The sequence below is a fragment of the Phyllostomus discolor genome, chromosome 1, assembly GCF_004126475.2.
Source record: "Phyllostomus discolor isolate MPI-MPIP mPhyDis1 chromosome 1, mPhyDis1.pri.v3, whole genome shotgun sequence".
Taxonomy (NCBI): domain Eukaryota; kingdom Metazoa; phylum Chordata; class Mammalia; order Chiroptera; family Phyllostomidae; genus Phyllostomus; species Phyllostomus discolor.
The window spans coordinates 142511544-142531923 of NC_040903.2; the positions used below are offsets into that span (position 1 = coordinate 142511544).

Here is a 20380-nt window from a genome sequence, read left to right on the forward strand (position 1 = left end):
GTTCGCACTGTGGTTGCACTAACTAAGGAGTCAACGGCTCTTGAGAAACAGTGAAACATGAATAAGTGGTTTGTGGTAACAGCAATTAATTGCAAGGCTGTGGTTATTGACTAATCAAAATGAGTTCTCAGCCTTAGCTCATCCCCCAAGCATTTTACATTTTTTCTATGACATATTTTCAAGGGATTATATTATTTTTTATTAAATTTAGGCACTGAGCCCTGGTGGTTGTGGCCCAGTTGATTGGAGCATTGTCCCATGCATCAAAGGGTTGTGGTTTTAATTCCTAGTCAGGACACATACAGGAGGCAAACAACTGTTGTTTCTCTTTCATATCAATGTTTCTCTCTCTCTCTCTCTCTCTCTCTCTCTCTCTCTCTCTCCCTCTCCCTCCTCCTCCCTTCCTCCCCTCCCTCCCTCCCTCCCAAACCAGTGACTCTTCTCCTTTCCTCCCTCTCTAAAACCATTGAATATATCCTCCAGTGAGGAAAAATAAAATAAAACAAAATAAAATAAAATGAAATGAAATGAAAAGTAAAATGGCAACACTGAAAATATGCAATTGCTTTCCACTTTTAGAATGTCATGTTCCTAGAAAGGAAACTTAATGGAGGGAGGTAGCAATATGCAGGAAGAGGGCTGTACCTTACACCATTTCAAACTAATTTTAAAAAGGCAATGGGGATGAAATCAAATACCGGAAATGAAATACAGAGACAGAAAAAGTAAGAGATAAAACTTTTGTTTCATGGACTGAAAAAAAATGCAAACATGTACTTGGTGATAATAAATCAGTTCTAAAAGATTTCTCCAAGCCCAATTCCCTGGACATCCCAAGATGTTCCTGGAAAGCTATTCTCTTTTATATCATTGATTCTTCAACAGTTTTCTACTTACTAAGTAATTCGTGAACTAGTAGTTTATTTCTCACTACTCTTCTCCTTATTGCTCCACATTTATCCTTGCCCTAAAGGCCACAATTTTTATATTTTGCACCATGTTTCATCATCCCCATCACCCCCTGACAGCATTAAATAAAGCTCTTCATGTACATTGTCCCCAAAGCTGTCATCGAACACACCATAGTGCATAGTCAGTTCTTTGCACTGTGTCACTGCCTGGTTAGATAATCACACAACTGTAAACCAGGAAGAATGAAATATGCAGAAAAGTGAAGGAAAATACCACCTCTTCTGAGGCCAGAAGTTTTTTCTGGAGACTCATAGAACTGCGCCCAGCTCTCCCTTTGTTACTAAGTATTTGCCATGTGGACATCTCATTTTCTCCATGAGATGTTTTGCCGTTAGAAGGCACAAGATATGCTTCTTTCCCTCAGTGGAGCTGAGAATCTTGGAATGCTCCTTCTAAGGTTGCAGTGCCAGCTTTACCAACAGAAAGTATTTAGGTGAAATTCCTAGTGAGTCCCCCAGAAATTCATTGTAAAAAGCAATAAGAAAAGGTATCATAACCCTTGGTTAAACAGAGGGGAGAAATATCCCAACCCTGCCAGGAGGGGATACTATGAGAAGAAAATATTTTAATGGAAGGATATTCAGAGGGATTATCTTGTTTGTAATTTCTGAGAAAACCCTCTGAGCTTTAACTTCCAGCCTGAGCTACAAGGAGAAAAATGCCCAAAATTGTACTTTCCCACTTTGTCCTGTCCTGACTCCTATAGAAAGCAGAGCCTGAAGCAAGTATTGCAGTGGCAATGATTTATTTGGGAGGTGCAAGCCCAGGACAGTACCAGTGAGGAAAGAGAATTGGGTCAAGGAAAAATGCAATGCAATAGGATATGTGATATTACCACAGCTGCACCACTTCACAGCAAGTTGCTGATAACAAGGCGAGTTGCTCAGCAAGCTTGGTCATGCAGTAAGAAGTATCACAGGAAGAGAAGAGTGTTCAGTGTCTGAAAAAAAATCTGCATTTATTGTTTGCTAAGCAAGAGAGAGCTGTACTTGTGAAGAATAGTGTCTCTGAACCCAGCAAGACCTGATCTTGTATAGGATCTGGGAAATGTGAAGTCCAGAAATTAGCAGACTGGCAGATGTAGGACTGTTTGGGGATTGCCTTACTTTTAGCTATGGGATCATGGACATTGGGTTGAGATTGCAGTTGGTTGGCTGATGTCGTCTGACTCCTCAGGAAGCCAAGTTCCATGCTTAATAGTTTTCTTTTCTTGAATGTTAGTAGAAATTAATAGTAAAGCCATCTAGGTCCGTTCTCTATATAGAAAATTTTATTTTTATTTTTTTAGATTTTTATTTATTTTTAGAGAGAGGAAGGGAAGAAGAAGGAGGAGAGAAACATCAATATGCAGTTGCCTCTCATGTGCCCCCTAATGGGGACCTGGCCCATAACCCAGGCATGTGCCCTGACTGGGAATAAAACCAGAGACTCTTTAATTCACAGGCTCACACTCAGTCCACTGAGCTATACCAGCCAGGGCTCTAAGTGAAAAATTTTTTATTACTGATGTAATTTCTTTGATAGTTGCCTAAGTTTTCATTTTTTTCCTGGATAGGTGTTAGGTGGTGATGTTTCTGATTTAAATTTCTTAGTGTAAGTTTTTTATACTGCTCTTGGTTTACCTTTTAATGGTTGGCAGCATTTATTTTTTTAATTCTCTTTTTAGACCCTTTTTAATATATTTCATTGATTATGCTATTACACTTGTCCTATTTTCCCCCCTTCATTCCCGTCCATCCTGCACACCCTCTCCCACCCACATCCCACACCTTTAGTTCATATCCATGTGTCATAAATTCTTTCACTATTTTATCCATTTCCCATACTATTCTTACCCTCCCCCTGTCTATTTTCTACCTACCATCTATGCTACTTATTCTCTGTACCTTTTCCCCCTCTCTCCTCCTCCCACTCCCCTGTTGCTAACCCTCCATGTGATCTCCATTTCTGTGGTTCTATTCCTGTTCTACTTGTTTGCTTAGTTTGTTTTCGTTTTTGTATTTGTATTAGGTGTGGTTGTTAATAATTGTGAGTTTGCTGTCATTTTACTGTACATGATTTTTATCTTCTTTTTCTTAGATAAGTCTTTTATCTTCTTTTTCTCCCTTTAACATTTCATAATATGGGCTTGGTGATAATGAACTCCTTTAACTTGACCTTATCTGAGAGCACTTTATCTGCCATTCCATTCTAAATGAAATCTTTGCTGGGTAGAGTAATCTTGGATGTAGGTCCTTGCCTTTCATGACTTGGAATACTTCTTTCCAGCCCCTGCTTGCCTGTGAGGTCTCTTTTGAGAAAGCAGCTTACAGTCTTATAGGAACTCCTTTGTACATTACTGTCTCCTTATTTCTTGCTGCTTCTAGGATTCTCTTCTTAATTTCAATCTTGGGTAGTGTCTTATGATGTGCCTTGGTGTGTTCTTCCTTGGGTCCAACTTCTTTGGGACTCTCTGAGCTTCCTGGACTTCCTGGAAGTCTATTTCCTTTGCCAAAATGGGGAAGTTCTCCTTTATTATTTGTTCAAATACTTTTTCCACTTGTTGCTCTTCCTCTTCTCTTTCTGGTACCCCTATAATTCGGATGTTGGAATGTTTAAAGATCTCCTGGAAGTTCATAAGCCTCTCCTCATTTTTCTGAATTCTTGTTTCTTCATTCTTTTCTGATTGGATGTTTCTTTCTTCCTTCTGGTCCACTCCATTGATTTCAGTCCCAGATTTCTTCCCATCACTATTGGTTCCCTGTGCATTTTCCTTTATATCACTTAGTGTAACCTTCATTTTTTCATCTAATTTGCAACCAGATTCAACCAACTCTGTGAGCATCCTGATAACCAGTGCTTTGAACTGTGCATCTGATAGGTAGGCTATCTCTTCGTTGCTTAGTTGTATTGGCTCTAGGGCTTTGAACTGTTCCTCCGTTTGGGCCCTTATTTTTTTTTTGTCTTCACTCACCTGTTATGTAGTAAGGGGTGGAGCCTTACGTGTTCACCAGGGCAGGTAACCCAGGTTGCTGTGTTGTGACACTGTATGTGGGGTCAGGGTCTGAGAGGGAATAATGGCACTTGCTCTGCTCTCTGCTGGATTTCAGTCACTTTCCCCACTTCCCAAAAACAAATTGGGCCCTTCTGGTGCTGGTTCCCATGTGGGTGGGTTTGTGTACATTCTAGGACCCTGTGGATCTCTCCAAAAAACTCTCCTGTGAGGCCGGGAGTTTCTCCCAGTACCTCAGCCCCCACAGGTGTTTTCAACTGGTGCTTTGAGGCTTTATTTCCCTGTGCTGGGACCCTGGGTTGCATGGTCTGTCTCACTCCCCAGTTTCACCTGGTTTATCTGTACATGAATGTGGGACCACCTGGTCCACCAGCCACCTTGCGCACCGTGCCCCTCCACAATCTGCCACCTTGCTGGGTCCACCCACTGCCACCTTGTGTGCCCGGGATCTGCCAGCCACAGCTTTGCTGTGACCCCTCTCCACCTAGCCCCCCAAGCCAGGCCCTCCCACTGGTCTGGATGAATGTATCTACTTTAACTCCTTGGTTGTCGGACTTCCATACAGTTCAATTTTCTGTCACTTCTGGTTGCTATTTTATTTCTAAGTTGTTGTCCTTATTTTGGTTGTGCAAGGAGGCACAGTGTGTCTACCTATGCCTCCATCTTGGCCAGAAGTCGACTTTTTAGTTCTTAATAACAAAAAAGATAATAACAAATAATATTTGTACCTTCTCTCTTTTTTCTGATTAGTTTGTTAAGAGGTTTTCCAATTTCATTAGCCTTTTCAAATGATTAATCTTTGCTTCATTAAACCTCTCTGTTGTATGTTTGCCTCTTTCATTCAATTCTGTTGCCGCTTATTGTTTCTTCCTGCTACTTCACTGAGTTTATTTCACTTATTAATTTCTAGCTTCTTGGGCTATACGATCAGCTCCATGCTTTCAGCTTTTCTCATATATGTTTTAAGACTTAATTTTCCTCACCTGCTTTAGCTGCAGTCCACCCTTTTTAAGTACTATTATTATTATTATTCAGTTCAAAGATTTTCTATTTCTTTAAGTTTTCTTTTGACTGGTGGGTTATTTAAAAGTGTATTTCTTTTTTTCTAATGTTACCAGGATTTTTCTAATTACCATTTTATTGCTTTCTTGTATGATTATGTTGTGGCCAGAAAACATTCCAAACATTTCCATAAATGATCAATTCATTTATAAAAATACATATTCTGCACTGGATAGGTGCAATGTACTACATATGTCTACCAGGGCTAAAGACAGAGCAAGAGAGGGGACAGAAATCCCTCACCCACCCCTTGATCCTCACAAGAATAAGTTAAGCCTCTTCTTTCTCCTCATAAATGCCTAGCACCTGACAGGACCCTGGCCCTATCTACCCATGTAAAGGTAGATCCTAGAATGAGAAACACAATGGTGAAGATAGCCATATAAATCATTCTCGACTGTGCTCCCTATCAGAAGAAAAACAGCTAACAACTATTCATGAACAAGACACTTCTAAAAACTCCTGGAACACAGGACTGAGGCTGAAACATCCCCCTGTACCACAAAGACCAGGAAAACCCACTGTAGCATGATGGATGCTAATGAAATCTACTGTGGTAATCATTTTACAATATTTGCAAGTCAAGTCATTATGCTGTACACCTAAAACTTATACAGTGCTGTCAGCCGATTATATCTCAATAAAATAAGGAGTGATCCTTTGTGTGGAATTCTCCCATTTCTATTTTCCTAACTACACATATTTGCATAGGGAAGAACCTATTAAACTGTACACCAAGTCATTGGTTGTAAGTTGGTGGTGAATATCAGGGATGTTACCTTTTGCCAATTATCTTGGCTTTTTTATATTTTCTTTAATTATATTTGTCTATATTTTGAAGATGGGAAAAGGAGCCATGTGACAAGGAATTAGGTCCTGAAGCTAGAAGAGGCAAGAAACAGATCCTCCCTTAGAACCTCCAGAGGGAATTCATCCTGGAGACACCTTGATTTCTGATGAATGACACCTTGAAAATGATGTCAAACTTCAGACCTCTGTCTTTTTAAGCTGCCAAGTTAGTGATGATTTGTTACAGGGGCCATGAGAAATGAATATGCCACCTAATCTGGAAGTTTCCACTTGGAAATTGTGTCCTCTGGCGCAGCTGCCTCAGAAAAAGCCCCCTCCTCTGAGAGAAATAAACAGAGACAGGTACCCTCTCAGGACTGTCACTAGTGTGGCTACCTGTTGTCAAACTAAGCCTTTGTGTGAAGAAAATCGGGCCATTCATCAGGGCTTTGAAGCCCTAAGCCTGGATTCACAGGGGAAGGCCTGGGTGAGACCTCGGCCAGCACAAGCCCAGGCAAGCAGCTCCAGAGTTACCTCCATGCAGAAGATCTGTGGACAGGGGGTAGGCCTGGGTAGAGCTAGATGAACACTCAAGGCCAGGGCCCCAGGACTATCCTTGATCCCCATATAGCCCCCTAAAAGAGGCCACCCACCTGAGAAGGCAGGGAGGCCATGGGGAGACCAGCGTGGTCTTTCCTCGCTCTGCCTACAGGAGGCTCCAGAGGCCACTTGCATCCATCAACAGGACCCAGGGAAAAACTGGAATGACTGTAGTAGAATAACAATTTAAAAATATGATTTTAAAAAGTGGAACAAACACCTCCAGGTCTACACCAAGCTCCTGAGCTTCCTGCCCTGGAGAAAGGGATCAATGAGATGAGACACTGCACTGTGCCCCTTCTGTGACTCACCATTTTCTTTAAGAAAGATGGCACACCTTCCTGTGTGAAGGCCATGGACATAATGAATATCCATTTCTAGATGGAAACAACTGATTTCTCCTTAATTTACTGAACACCAGTCACTGGGTACCAGCTATGTGGGCCAGGCTTGCCTCTGTTCGCTCTGCACACATTTCCCCTGTTTCCAGTTTTCTGCTCACCCTCACCTCCCCCCATCTCCTCACAAACTCTTGCTGCGTTATGACCCAGCTTGGCCCTTTTCCACACCACCTGTGGCTGAGCCCATCACATGCAGCCCACAGCCCCATGGGCTCAGACTTTCCTGATGGGCCTTTCACTCACAGCCTCAGCCCCTTTCAAGCTGGTCTCATGGTCATCCATGGTAATTTGGCTTCTAGTCTGAGACCTGTGCTGCCCACTTGGGCTATAGGTACAAGTTGAGTAAGAAAGGGAGTCTTTGCAGCAGGAATGAATGGCATCACTTTGCCACAAATTCGCAAACAGATATTGAGCGCCCACTATGTGCCAGGCACTGGAGGCTCAAGACTCTACATGGCAGGCACCATCCATCCCCTCATGAAACTTATAGCCTAAAGGACTTCTGTTAGAACTGCCCCAAGACTCCCTCCTTGTCTGGGTTGGTCCAAATGGCCTGAATCTCTGTGGGAAATTCACACAATAAAAATCATCTTCTTAGAAGATAACAACATTCTTTTCTGTTATGACTTCCGGTTTCCATGTGCATAGTCACATTTCACTTCAGAACAGCAGTGTATAGGATCGACAATAACTTTCCAGCTCTGTAGTCAGTGGAGCCCCACCTCTGGATGCAGGGGAGGTGCAGGGAGTTAAAACACAAGCAGGGCAGCCATTTCCTTATGGATGACATATAGGATACCCTATGGGTATAAAATTCAGTATAAACTCAGGCATGGAAGAAATGCCACATTTCCTTATCTTCCTTAAATCACATCCAATCCAGCAGGCTCCCATGGTGCCAGAGAAAATGAAGAACAGCCTCCAACCCACAGGCTATCATGGCCACTACTACATCCTTTGTTTCCAAGCCCACAGTGACCCTCAAAGTTTTCCAGCTCTCAGCTTGTTGGCCTCTCATGAGGGTGTGGTAGGAGGCTCTATGTTGACACTGGGTCCCCTTGTGCCTGGATCAGTCCAGCTAGGCAGGCCCAGCAGCTGTCCCTTCCAAGGTCTTGATGCCCACCTGGAATACTGCTTTGGAGTTAAGTTCACTGACAGTTGCGGATGGATACTCCCCAACCAAAATACACACACCAATACCACACTGATTATTAATCAGGGAAAATACCTCTTTCTGGGTTCCTGTCACCCTCGAAGATGTCTTCTCACACCTTGTTGCCCACAAAGACCTCTGTAACAGGATATCTTAATGATCTTGGCCACTCTTGTATTGATGGGAGAAAAACCTGACTTCACACAGCTTCTGTTTCAGTGCTGAAAATCCTAAAACAAATATGTACCAAGATCATGCTTGGAAAGGGAAAACGAAGGGATCAAAACAAGCAAAACTATGCAACTACACACACGCGCAGACACAAATATATATACACATGTATATGTGTGCATGTAATCATATGAAACATTTATGAATAAAAACATGTATACATATGTCTACATACAAAGCTATAAATATAGGTATAAATACAGATATATGATTTCAAAAAGCTACTTTGACACATCCATAATCCATTCAAGGGGAGGTTTCTATTGTTAACAATGGTTTAAAACCCTCATAGCCCAATCATCTTCTGTTAGATGAGGCCCCAAAATTAGCAACTGAACCACAGAATAACTGACCAAGAGCCCAGGGCTCCTAAACCCCACTCCCAGGTCAGGCCTCTTCCAACTGAGAGATAAAGTCTCAAAACTGCCAAGGGCCTTAAAAATCACTTTACACCCACACCCATGATGATCTTTCAGAGCCCCCGACTCAGAGGTTTCCCAGCCTCTGTTGTAACAATTCCCTGGGCTACCTGAGCAGCCATGCCAAAAAAAAACTCTAATAGAACACTCTTTGCTGAGCTAAAATCTGCCTGCTGTGGCTTCCACCACTTCTCAGAGTGGTATGAAGGACTATGTGTCGTTTAGCAGGCATGTGCTCTGTGTGTGTGTACACATTTCTGTAACCATGTGACCTTGGGCACATGACTTAATAGCTCTGAGTCCATTTCATTTGAAAATATGCTTAATGATAATGCCCATGCCGAAGGTGGAGAATTCAATGAGATAACACACGTCGATTATGTATGTTCTGGAACATAGCGTGGTATGGATTTATATTAATGCTTTTGCTTCCCCTCTTTCCTGACTTTTCCCACACTATACTTGTGTTTAAAAAAAAAAAAAAAAAAAAAAAAAAACAGCTCCCAAATGACATCCTCAAATTATTTAAAGATAGCTAAGATGCACATTCACTGCCCAGCTGGCCTTCCCCCTACATGAGTTGGCTGGAAGTTAATTTGTCGTTGGAAACCCTCTCCTCTGGAACACTCAGCAGAGCCTATGGTGGACACCCTCTTAAGCTAAGACTCTCCTCCTTTATCTGTTACAGCTCTGTGAGGTCAACACAAAAAAGGCTGACCTTCTGCCCCTGTGAGACTGTGACAAAAGTGAGATTTCTGGGAGTAAGGGGCCAAGTCATAAACACAAACCAATGCAAATCCCACTGATTCTGGCCCCCATTATCTCCTCAGGAATTATCCAGTACCACTTATCAGTTGGTATTCACATGTAGACATTTAAAATGCTTGTAACTGTAAAGCCAAAGTCTTGGCATGTGTTGCCAAAGGAAGCCTCAGAAAACTGATTCCTCAAAGCCTCCAGGGCTTAGTTCAATGCCTTCATCAGTGAATCTTTGTCCAGTAGCAGATGGGTCCTCAGTCCTGCAGGCGTAGAAACCTGAGACAAAGGAACATAAAATATGTCTAGAGCAGGGGTGTCCAACCTGTGGCCTGCGGGCTGCATGCAGCCCAGGATGGCTGTGAATGAGGCCCAACACAAAATCATAAATTTTCTTAAAACATTACAAGATTTTCTTGTGATTACATATTGCAATGTATTGAATGTGTGACCCAAGACAACTCTTCTTCCAGTGTGGCACAGAGATGCCAAAAGGTTGGACACCCCTAGAGAGGTTTATAATCACATACTGGAGGTGCTGGCAAATGATTGAGCACAGAGAATACAGACAGAATAATATAGTTGTTATCACAGTAATCATCCTGCCACAGTTCCACTGGCACAATGCTCTCAGGAGCCCAGCAGTACACTGCAATACCTGATTTCCCCTGGGCAGATTGTGAAGGGCTGACTGGGATGATCCAGATCTTGTGCTTTGTTCACACATGGTTCCAGTGTTGCTTCCTAGCATTTGGTCAGAAACAAAGGAACTTAATAGCAGTGGGGTATCTACAGCTAGAAGATATCATATCAAGATTGGGGGACAGCTAAGGATGTATCCCTAGGTGTGAATTAGATTTACCGAACGCACTTTGTCACATCTGCCCTCAACTGTGAAATAGGAAGAAACACCCACAAGTTTTGCAGTCATATACTAGCAGTTTTGGTAAATGATTCAGCAGCATCCTTCTCACCTACCCCAAACCAAACCATTGGCCACAGACATGGAAACAAATGCACACTCTGAGCAAGATGGGAAGACAAAGAATTCATTCACTCAAGAAGGGTGAGATATAACCTTCAGGCCTTCTGGGAACTAAATGCTTTGAGGAAAAGAAATGCCTTTGATGGGCAAAGTTCCTGAGCAGATAAAGATCCTCAGGTGGGGAGTAGAGGTTAAGGAGGTGGGTGTTGAATGTGATCCAAGGTCACATCAAAGGCCACATCACAACTCAAAACATTGCCCCATTCTGCCCTGCTCCCATCCAGAAGTGCAGCCAATACCAGTTGATTTTAGAGGGGTCTCTACTGTTATACCTAATCCCAGTTTGGTGAGGATGGGCACACTGTTTTCACCCAAGCCCACTTCTCCTCCCTCTTTCTCTGTAGTCTTCTCTCTACTCAGCACTCCAGACACTTACCTACTCCAGAGTTTTATTCATTATCCTCAACCCTGCTCTTTGTTAGTAGCTGAGCAATAGCAACAATGAAAGGGTGTTCTAGTGGATGCCAAAACTCTGGAAATCTCACAGATGTACATCTGTCCTACAGACAGTTTTCTCTCTCCATCCCTGCCCTCTGTCCCCCACCCTTACTACTACAGAGGCCAGCTGGAAGGACAATCTTCCCCACTCTAACACATAACCTAGGCTCTCCTTCCCTGATAGGTCTCTCCCTTAAAACTCTTTTTGATGTCGTGTAAACACTCTAGATATTCTGACTGTCATTTTAGCCTCCTGATGAGAATGTGGAGATGACCCCTAACTGAGGCAGGAATCTCTTCCCAACAACACTGCTGAGTCTCATGGTCAAAGGAAATCAGCCATGTTCTGGCCCCTTAAGCCTGTAGGTTCTGAGTCTAGGTGTAACCTAAGAGAATGGTCAGGCTCAGGGAAATTGGTTTATAGCAGCAGCCTCAAATGCCATGTATGAGTGTGAGCATGCCATGTTATTGTACCATTGCCATTGCCTATAGGGAATGACCCTGACCATTCCAATAGCTAAGAGGCTAAGGTCCAAGGGGATTGCCCATCATGGGCCAAGCATGACATCCTCCTGCATGTTGGGGAAGGACATCAGCACATAAAGGATAAGAGCAAAGGGAATATGTGATCGAAATGAACTTTTCCATCACAATATGGTAGCCACTGACATACCTTTCTCTTCTAAAAGAACCAGTGTCCCACATTGGGAATATGGACAGAAATTTTCATTCTTTGACACCCCTTTAATTCTTTTCCCAAATTTTTTGAACAAATACAAGAAATCATGATGTAGAGCTGTGGATAAGATCATAGACTATAGAATCGCATTCTTGCATTCTAATCACTGTTCCCCTACACTCTTAAGAGCTGAATGATATAGAACAAGTCCCTTACCTTCTTAAGGTCTTAGCTTTCTCATTTGTGAAATGAAAAGAATATCAGTAGCTATCTGAAAAGGTGAAGTGAGGATCTACAGTCAGAAATTAATAAATATTAGCCAGCTTCAAGATGTTAAATATCATTTTCTCATCTGTTCAATGAACTGAATTATCATATCTTATTTTCCAAATATATATTTACTACTATATTTACTAAGACACAGATTCTTAAAATTACAAGTCACAAATGACCTTCACCATCTTTTAGTTTGACTCAACTTTGGTCACATCTAGAAAGAAATATAGTCTCTCCTATGAATCTTCTCCCAGGTGAGCCTCTTTTTTAGGAAGGTGCTTATTCACACTCTTTTCCACATGTCTACCACCTCAGCAAGCTTTCCTTTCCCTTAAATTAGTATTACTACTTCCAGCTTTGGGAGAATTTTCCTACACTGCCTTGGCCAGTTGACTAGCCATTGAAGTTGAAAGAAAATTCTCCCTGAACTCCCCAGCCTTTCACTTTCAGCCCAATCATCATAGCATGTCAAGGTGGGTATGTTCAGGTATGTCCCAGACAAACTCTTGAAAAACCAGTCCAAATAGTGAGGGAGACAGGAATGAAGATGGTGAGAAAGGTCAACTTCTCTCCAAAGAAGATATACAATGACCAGCAAATGACCAGCAAACACAAGAAAAGATGTTAAACTTCATTAGTCGTTAAGAAAATGTAAACCCAAACCACAAGGAGATACCACTCCATACCCACTAGCATGGCTATAATAAAAAAAGAGAAAAATAACAAGTGTTGGTGAGAATGTGGAAAAAATACAAGCACTTTTACATTGCTGGTAGGAATGTAAAATGGTGCAACCACTGCAATAAACAGTCTAGTGATTCCTCAAAAGTTAAACCAGAGGATCATCATATGACCCAGCAATTTCAGTCCTAGGTATACAGCCAAGACAAACAAAAACATATCATCCACGCTGAAGTTTTTACACAAATATTTATAGAAGCGTTAGTCATAATGATCAAAAGGTGGAAACAATGCAAATTTCTATTGACAGATAAATAGATAAATTGAGATAAACACACACACACACATACACACATACACACACACACACACACAATGGAATATTATTCAGCCATAAAAATACTGACACATGCTACAGTTTGGATGAACCTCAAAATCATTATGCTAAGTGAAAGAAGCCAGTCTCAACAGGTCACATATTGCATGATTCCTTCTATGTGAAATATCCAGAATATGCAAATCCATAGAGACAGAAAGAAGGTTAGTGGTTACCAGGAACTGGTGCTTGTGGAGTGGAGGCTGCTGGGGAGGAGGTTGGTGAAAGAGGGAGAATGGAAAGTGATTAAGTACCCATTAATTTGGTGGTACACAAAACTTAATGGGACCACAACTTAGTAAGCATGGGCAAAATGTTCTTCTGGGGTCGTGAGAAAGTTTTGAAACTAGAGACAAATGATGATTGTGCACCATTTTGAATACACTAAATGCCACTGAATTGTACCCATTTAAATAATTAATTTTATGTTACGTAAAATTCACCTCAATTTTTAAATCATTTTTCATTGTTATTCTATTACAATTGTCCCACTTTTCTCCCTTTGCTCTCCTCCACCTCACTCAATTTTTAATTAGGTCATAACATAATCTTATGTTTAACACAACCCCCTTTTATTTTTAAAAAATTCAGATACACATGAGAGTAAAACATGTTAGTACACACTTCAATACATTAAAGATGATTTCACTGAATTATATGAAATCAGGTCATTTTAATTTTTTCTCCATGATTAAATTATTTTTTAATTTTTCTAATAATTTCAAAAATTAATTACATGTAATTTTTAATAACTAGGGAACAGAGGCTACAGTGATATGAATAATAGCTTTATAAGAATGTAGCAGAAATCTTATGCCATAGGGTGAAGATAAAAGAAAATTTTCTTGTATATATAATATAATCCCAAGTATTTAAGACACACTTCTTATAGTAATACTCTGTCTGTGGGAGATGGGAAAATGAGTAACATTTTTTTCGACTTTCCAAATTTTCTAAATGAACATATATTACCACTATAATTAGAAAGATAATTTTGTTTTTAAAATGCTACTAAGCATTTGTTTTAAATGCTACTACTAAGCAAGCTGAGTTCAAAAAAGAAGAGGTTTGGAATGTACATGGTATGACAAGGAGGATGTTTACATTGAAATGATGTATTCTGATACATAATATTCCTCAGAGAAAAATTGTAAAGTACAGAAAATGTAAAGATGGACATTTAAATTACCAGATTCCACCCTCTAAGAGATACTTTAGTTGATCTTTGAACAGAACTGGGCATACCTTGTTTAGAAACAATGGTCCCTTATATCCATTACAGTATAGTGAGGTCATCAGCATAATCTGCTTAGCACGTGTGAGCCTATTAGGTGCCAAGCCTGCTGTATCAAAAGTGTGTCTCTTTGAAGAGGGAACAGAGCATACTAAAAGGACAATTATTGGGCTCTGGCGGCTGAACATGGCTTCCCACTTCACGTGATATCAACGATTTAGTAATCAGAACTTCCTTTGGAGAAACAGCCTTTTCCAGTCTTAGTTCATGTGGTTTGGATGAGATTGATCCCAGCCAACCCAAAGTAAAAATGACCTAGGCTTAAGTCAATCAGCGGAATCAACTTCAAGGGCCTCAATGTTTCATTACTTTAGGCCAATACATGTCAAGTGCAGTACTTTTGTTAAAAATATTGACAAGAACCCTGGCCAGTGTGGCTCAGTTGGTTGGAGTGTTGTCCCATAAACCAAAAGGTCCTGGGTTTGATTCTCAGTCAGCACACATGCCTGGCTGCACTGAGGGTTTGGTCCCCAGTCGGGATTCCTGTGAGAGGCAACCAATCAATGTTTCTCTCTCAACACCAATGTTTCTCTCCTTCTCTCTCTCCTTCCCTTTCCCTCTCTCTAAAATCAGTAAGCATGTCCTTGGGTGAGGATTTATATACATATCACTCTGAGTATTTGTAAATTAAAGGGAGATGTTAAAAATGCCCTAGGAAAAAAGCTAGGATGATGACCGGGTTGGTATATCAGTTTCATAGATGGTGGCCCTGCTCTGTTACTCCCTTGTTCATCCCTTGCTATGGCCCTTCCCATACAGTAGTCTGCTCCCTGATGTTTCCGTCTCCCCCAGCAGATGGTCGGCTCTCTAAAGCAGTGATTTTCAGCTGGTGTGCCTCAAGAATTTGTAAAGCATGCGATAGCTGATGATTTAGTTATGGTCACTGACCTCTTCTCTTTCAGATTGTTAAATTAAAAAATGACAACAGCCAACACAACAATAGCGAACCAGTGTGACTATCCTGTGTTGAACCATACATATATCTGTATTTTTCAGACTATAAGACGCACTGCTTTCCTCCGCCAGGTATGGGAGGAAATGGGGGTGCATCTTATAGTTTGACTGTAGCTTACCTGGCTCTCTGTGGAAAGAGGCAGTGGTGGAGTGGGGTCACAGGTTATTAAATATTTTACCACATTTTTTGCTTCAAACCTTTTTCCTATTTTTCTCCTCTAAAACCTCGGTGCGTCTTATAGTCCTAAAAATACAGTAGGTCATATAATAGAATTGCATCTTATTGGTCATATTGCATAACATGTTTGCATCTGATTGGTTAACTCTTTGTACCAAAAATCCTGATATACAAGCATGGGCACCTGATTTTTAAAAAAAATCTCTTTAGAGCAAGAATAATAAATTATGACTATGATTTTTCTTTTTTATACATCAAAATCATACCTATCTTTCATCACATGGGCAAAACATATTTTTCAGCATGACACAGAATTTTAATAATTAGTTTATGTGTGCCATAAGATGAAAAAGGTTGAAAATCACTACTCTAAAGGAAGAAGGCACATCTCCAATGTGTTTGGCCATAGCACAGAGAAGGGCATACACACACATGTGTGAAAGAAATTATCCTGATGGAGTTAGCAGCATGGAAATCAGGCACTGATGGTTCTGTCACTAGGGGCTCAAGTTTCTGGGCTCCAGTACCTCGGCTGGTCAATACCACATCCTACCATCCCCACTTTGTACCCTTGGGCTAGAATGAGGTGTCTGCTCTGACTCATCAGCTGTGGGTCCTGATGTGGTCACTTCCTCCTTCTCACTGAACCACCACAGAACATCATCAGGCAGGAGGCATGGGGGTGGAGAAGCTTTCAAAGAAAGCCTTCTAGGATGAAGCACTACAAAACCAGAGGGGAACTCAGGTCACCTAGCCCTTCTGCACCTCCTTCCTCTTCTGGATTCTAAAAAGCAGCACAGAAAAACACCAGAAGCTCCAACCTGGACAGCTTTCCTGTGAAGATGTGGCCACTCCTGCTCCTACACCTGCTGGCCTTTTTCCTACTCCCAGAGGCAGAGGCAGGTAAGTGAACATCCCTATCCTCCAGGTCCACAATGGTCCACAATGGTCCCACACTCCTGTCCCTTCTGCACATCTCTGATCCATCTATCCACCAGGAATGTTCTGGAGCCCAACTCCCTTCCCATCTCCGACCCCCAAGCATGATGCCCGATAAGCTACAGGCAGAAATGACAGGGCAGAAGGCTATTCTCAGAAAAGCCAGTGGGCACAATACCTTTGCCCCCCAGGCCCTACCTTTCCACCTAGAGAGTGGAACTTTCCTAGAAGTGCATGGGAAAGGGTAGGAAAATGCAGAGGCTTCCTTGTCTGTGATGAGACAGGTGGTCTCCTTAGGGTCTGCTTAGGAGAGAAGCCCAGAGCTCAGCATACCCCATAGTTGCTGGGTCACTGTCCCCAACACAAAAGACTGCCATTGCCTTTGCTACATCCCAAGGCCCCTAAGTCCCTATCTCCAGCTCTGCTTTTCTTCCCAGGCCTTTAGCAGTTTCCCTCTTTAAAGGATGAGCCACTGTGGTTGGCAACACCTCTGCTCTCCAGAGCCCCATAGCACTGGCCTTACCAACCTTTCTCCAGAGGCCCACTGAAGGCCATCCCTGCAGGCAGCCAACAAACCCTCAGGGGGCACTCACTATACATCAGGCGCTATGACACACTTGGCAACATCTAGTTCCCAAACTTAAGTCCTGGCCATGGCAAAGTGGCGCTGTCCTGAACATCACAGCACCACAGGGGCCTCAGACACTCATTTGAAACCAAGTGAAGTCAGGAGAGGAATTTCCAGGAGCTTCTGGGCCTTCACTCTCACTAAAACAGGTATGTTCACCTCCAGCTAAGCACCCCCCATCCCATACTCTTTCAGCTCTCAGCAGGCTCAGGATCCCAAGTGGCCAAAAGTTCTGAGTCATCAAGCAGATGCCTGCCTGATAAACTCAGTGAGGACAAAGAGCAAAACAGATTTTTCCTTCAGGGGAGATCATCGGGGGACATGAGGCAAAGCCCCACTCACGCCCCTACATGGCCTCCCTGAACATTCAAGGTGAACAGAAGATGAGGTGTGGCGGGGTTCTTGTGAAAAAAAACCTTGTTCTGACAGCTGCTCACTGCAATGGAAGGTGAGGGGCAACAGCTAACCTACAGCCCCTGAGAGCCCTGTCCTTCATCCCAGGGGCTGAGCCCAGGGCAGCTCTCCAGGCCCCTGGTGTCTCAAGCCAAGCAGAGCTCATCAGAGGAGCCCTCTGGGGTCAGGACTGCAGCCATGAAAGGCTAAGAAATAGGATGGGTAGGCTTTGGGCTCAGAGAATCACAGGTGAGAGTCAGTGAAACAGATGAGAAGACAGGGACCACACTGGCCAAATAAAGCAGCAGTGGATGATCACCACATGCACTGGGGTCAAAAGGAAAACTCAAGCAATTTCATGATATGGCTTGCGGGCAACAAAAAGTTCCCAGAAGCCTTACCCTAAGTGCCCCTGAGAAGCATAGTCACCCTGCCTTCCTGTGGCCTTGATTTTCCCTAGCTGCAGCCCTGCCCTGCCCCAACTGTCACCTGCCCTTCTCAGGCTCCTGAGCTCTATCTCCTGTGACTCCATGCCTCCACGTGAACACCCACTCTGCTCTCTGTACAGGTCAATCAATGTTACCCTGGGGGCCCACAACCTCCAGAAGCCCGAGAAGACCCAGCAGGTCATCAGGGTGAAAAGAGCTGTCCCTCACCCAGACTACAATGCTAAGGATATCTCCAATGACATCATGTTACTGCAGGTAAGATAAGCTCCTGCTGCTCTTGCAGTTCTGGGTTCTCATTATTTCTCCCTCACTGTGACCTGTCCCTCCCTTTCCTCCCATCCTGGCTGCCTGACCTGTCCCAGTAACTCAGGTGTCCCATCACAATGTCCAAGCCCAGAGACCACTGGCTGACCTGGACTATCTTGCCTCTTCCCCATCAGCTGGAGAAAAACGTCAAGCGAACTGACGCTGTGAAATCCCTCGACCTGCCCAGGGGCAGGAACAGGCTGTGTCCAGGACAGAAGTGCACTGTGGCTGGCTGGGGAAAAGTCGCCCCACAAGGCAGATTATCAGACACACTACAGGAGGTACAGCTGACCGTGCAGAAGGATACAGTTTGTGAGAAGCTCTTTAACCGTCATTACAACAGGACCATTAAACTGTGTGTGGGGAACCCGGCGGAAAACAAGGCTTCTTTTCAGGTGATGCTGAGAATCTGCCTCACTTGGCTCTGGGGAAAGGGATGTTTGGGGAAGAACTGAGACCTGGAGAGCCAGGCAGTGTGAGACTCCTTCACTCTCCAGGCTATAATCATTTTCTCTGAGAAGAAAACAGGGGGGCAGCCAGTGCTGGGGTGAGATGGGGCTTCTGCGAGGCTACCAATGGCCTGTGTCAATGTAAACATGGTGCTCCTTCAGAAGGATGAATTTGCAACACTCTGGCCTACGCAGAGGCACAGTGGTTAGAAAACTGTTCCCTGCGTGTGCAGCAGTTAAATCCTTGGAGCTGGCACCCACCTTGATTAATGAGCTCATCCTCTGTGCTAAGTGCCTGCCCCACCCACCCGCTTTTGTGTACTTACACAGTAGACAAGAGCCACAGTCCCACAACATGTATGTAGGGAAGGGACCCAGAACCTGGGGGAACAGAGGGAGCTGCCACTTGGGGAGAAGTGAAGCAGTGATGATGCCCAGGCAGGGGTGCCCCCAGGGGCCTGCATGCCCTTGTATCTCCTACATGGAGGCCACGCCAGGCAGCCTTCTATGAGAGGAATTGGGAGGACAGGACCAGGAGAGCTGGCTCAGTCCTTCCCTCTTTCTGTCTACAGGGGGACTCCGGGGGCCCTCTCATGTGTCGCAATGGGATTCAGGGCATTGTCTCCTATGGATTCCGCAATGGGACAGCGCCTCGGATCTTCACCAGACTCTCAAGTTTCCTGCCTTGGATAAAGAAAACCATGAAAAGCCTCAAATTGCAGGAGCCAGATGATCTTCTCTGGAGCTAATCCAAATCACACTGCAGGGAGGGAGGAGGGGTGGTATCAGCAACCACATAAATAAATATCTCTCAGCAGAATGGGAAGAGCTCCATTTTTGTTTACTCTTCAACCCTCATTCACAGGAACCACCACTGTGCTTAGAAGGCCAATCAATGGCACGATTCTGCTGTGTTCTCTTGCCTCCTCTTCCCCCTTGCCCCACCACCTCCACAAATCCCTGCAAAGCTGTTACCCAACTCCTTCCTGGGCCACACCTCCAGGGCCTGCCCTTCTGCCAGGGTAGAGCTGAGCACCATTAGGAGAAAATATGAATCTCTGGGGTCCTGGGCTCAGCGTGAAGGTCTTATCTCCTTCCCCTTGTTACAAGGCAGAGAGGAAGGGAATACCACTGTGCAGCTGGACACCCAGCAAGCACAGCCTGGGGCTGCAGCTCAATGACATACCACACCACACAGTGGGGCATGGGAGGAGACAGGATTGGTGGGCAGGGGATGTTGAGCTTCCTGAGCAGGATATTTTCTCCCAGTGGCAGCTTTTGGGGGACTTGCAGGGGAGGGAAGCAAAGCCTGAGAAACTCCTCATTCTCACCTAGGCTGAATTTCTTTCCTTGCCCTTTTCTGCCCTCATCTGGGCTGATGGCCCAGCTTGGTCTCCAGGCTCCTGGTTGCCCCTTTTTCTTCAACCCTGCTAACCACTGAGAGTTCTCAGAGTCCACCCACTCCTGTCCCCTCCAGTCCATACTGATCTGAGCTCGACACTTCCTCACATCCCTCCCACACAGGACACCCAGCATTCCAAGGTTCCAGCAGGTGCTCATCACTGAGCTGCCACCCAGCTTATGTCCTGGCAGAGGGTTACCATGGGACCATGCCTGTGTTGGCACCATGCAGGGCCATGGAGGGCAGGGCTGGCAGGGGATCTCTCCAGAAGACCTGGCCCCACCTCTCACTTGGGCAGAGCTAGCTCAAGCCCCCACATCCAGCCCAGGGTCCCCCCATGCAATCAGTACCTACTGACCTCCTGGTTGCTCAGGACCCTTAGTCCGTTTCAGCCTGTTCCTCTGCGTCACTGCCGGCCTCTAGACTCAGACTCCTTGCTGGCCACTATAAGCTATATCAGCCTTTTGAATCAGAAAGGGCTCCTCTCTGCAATAGCACTGGAAAGCAAAATTTGCCCA

At 43.9% G+C, this 20380-nt stretch overlaps 1 protein-coding gene across 1 annotated transcript; it reads left to right on the top strand.

Annotated features, from left to right (window-relative positions):
* Positions 1-16109: 16109 nt before the first annotated feature.
* Positions 16110-19286, top strand: LOC114492957 (granzyme B(G,H)-like). The gene is made up of 5 exons (XM_028507604.2): positions 16110-16199; positions 17167-17311; positions 17825-17960; positions 18146-18406; positions 19033-19286. The coding sequence occupies exons 1-5, from the start codon at positions 16139-16141 to the stop codon at positions 19207-19209; spliced, it is 780 nt and encodes a 259-aa protein (XP_028363405.1). The 5' UTR covers positions 16110-16138; the 3' UTR covers positions 19210-19286.
* Positions 19287-20380: the final 1094 nt, after the last annotated feature.

What these genes read in the sequence shown, in the direction of transcription:
- LOC114492957 (XM_028507604.2), top strand. Translation starts at nt 16,139, where the DNA reads ATGTGGCCACTCCTGCTCCTACACCTGCTGGCCTTTTTCCTACTCCCA. An exon ending in ACTCCCAGAGGCAGAGGCAG is followed by an intron (nt 16,200 to 17,166) that starts GTAAGTGAACAT and finishes TTTTTCCTTCAG; the next exon opens with GGGAGATCATCGGGGGACAT. An exon ending in ATGACATCATGTTACTGCAG is followed by an intron (nt 17,961 to 18,145) that starts GTAAGATAAGCT and finishes CTTCCCCATCAG; the next exon opens with CTGGAGAAAAACGTCAAGCG.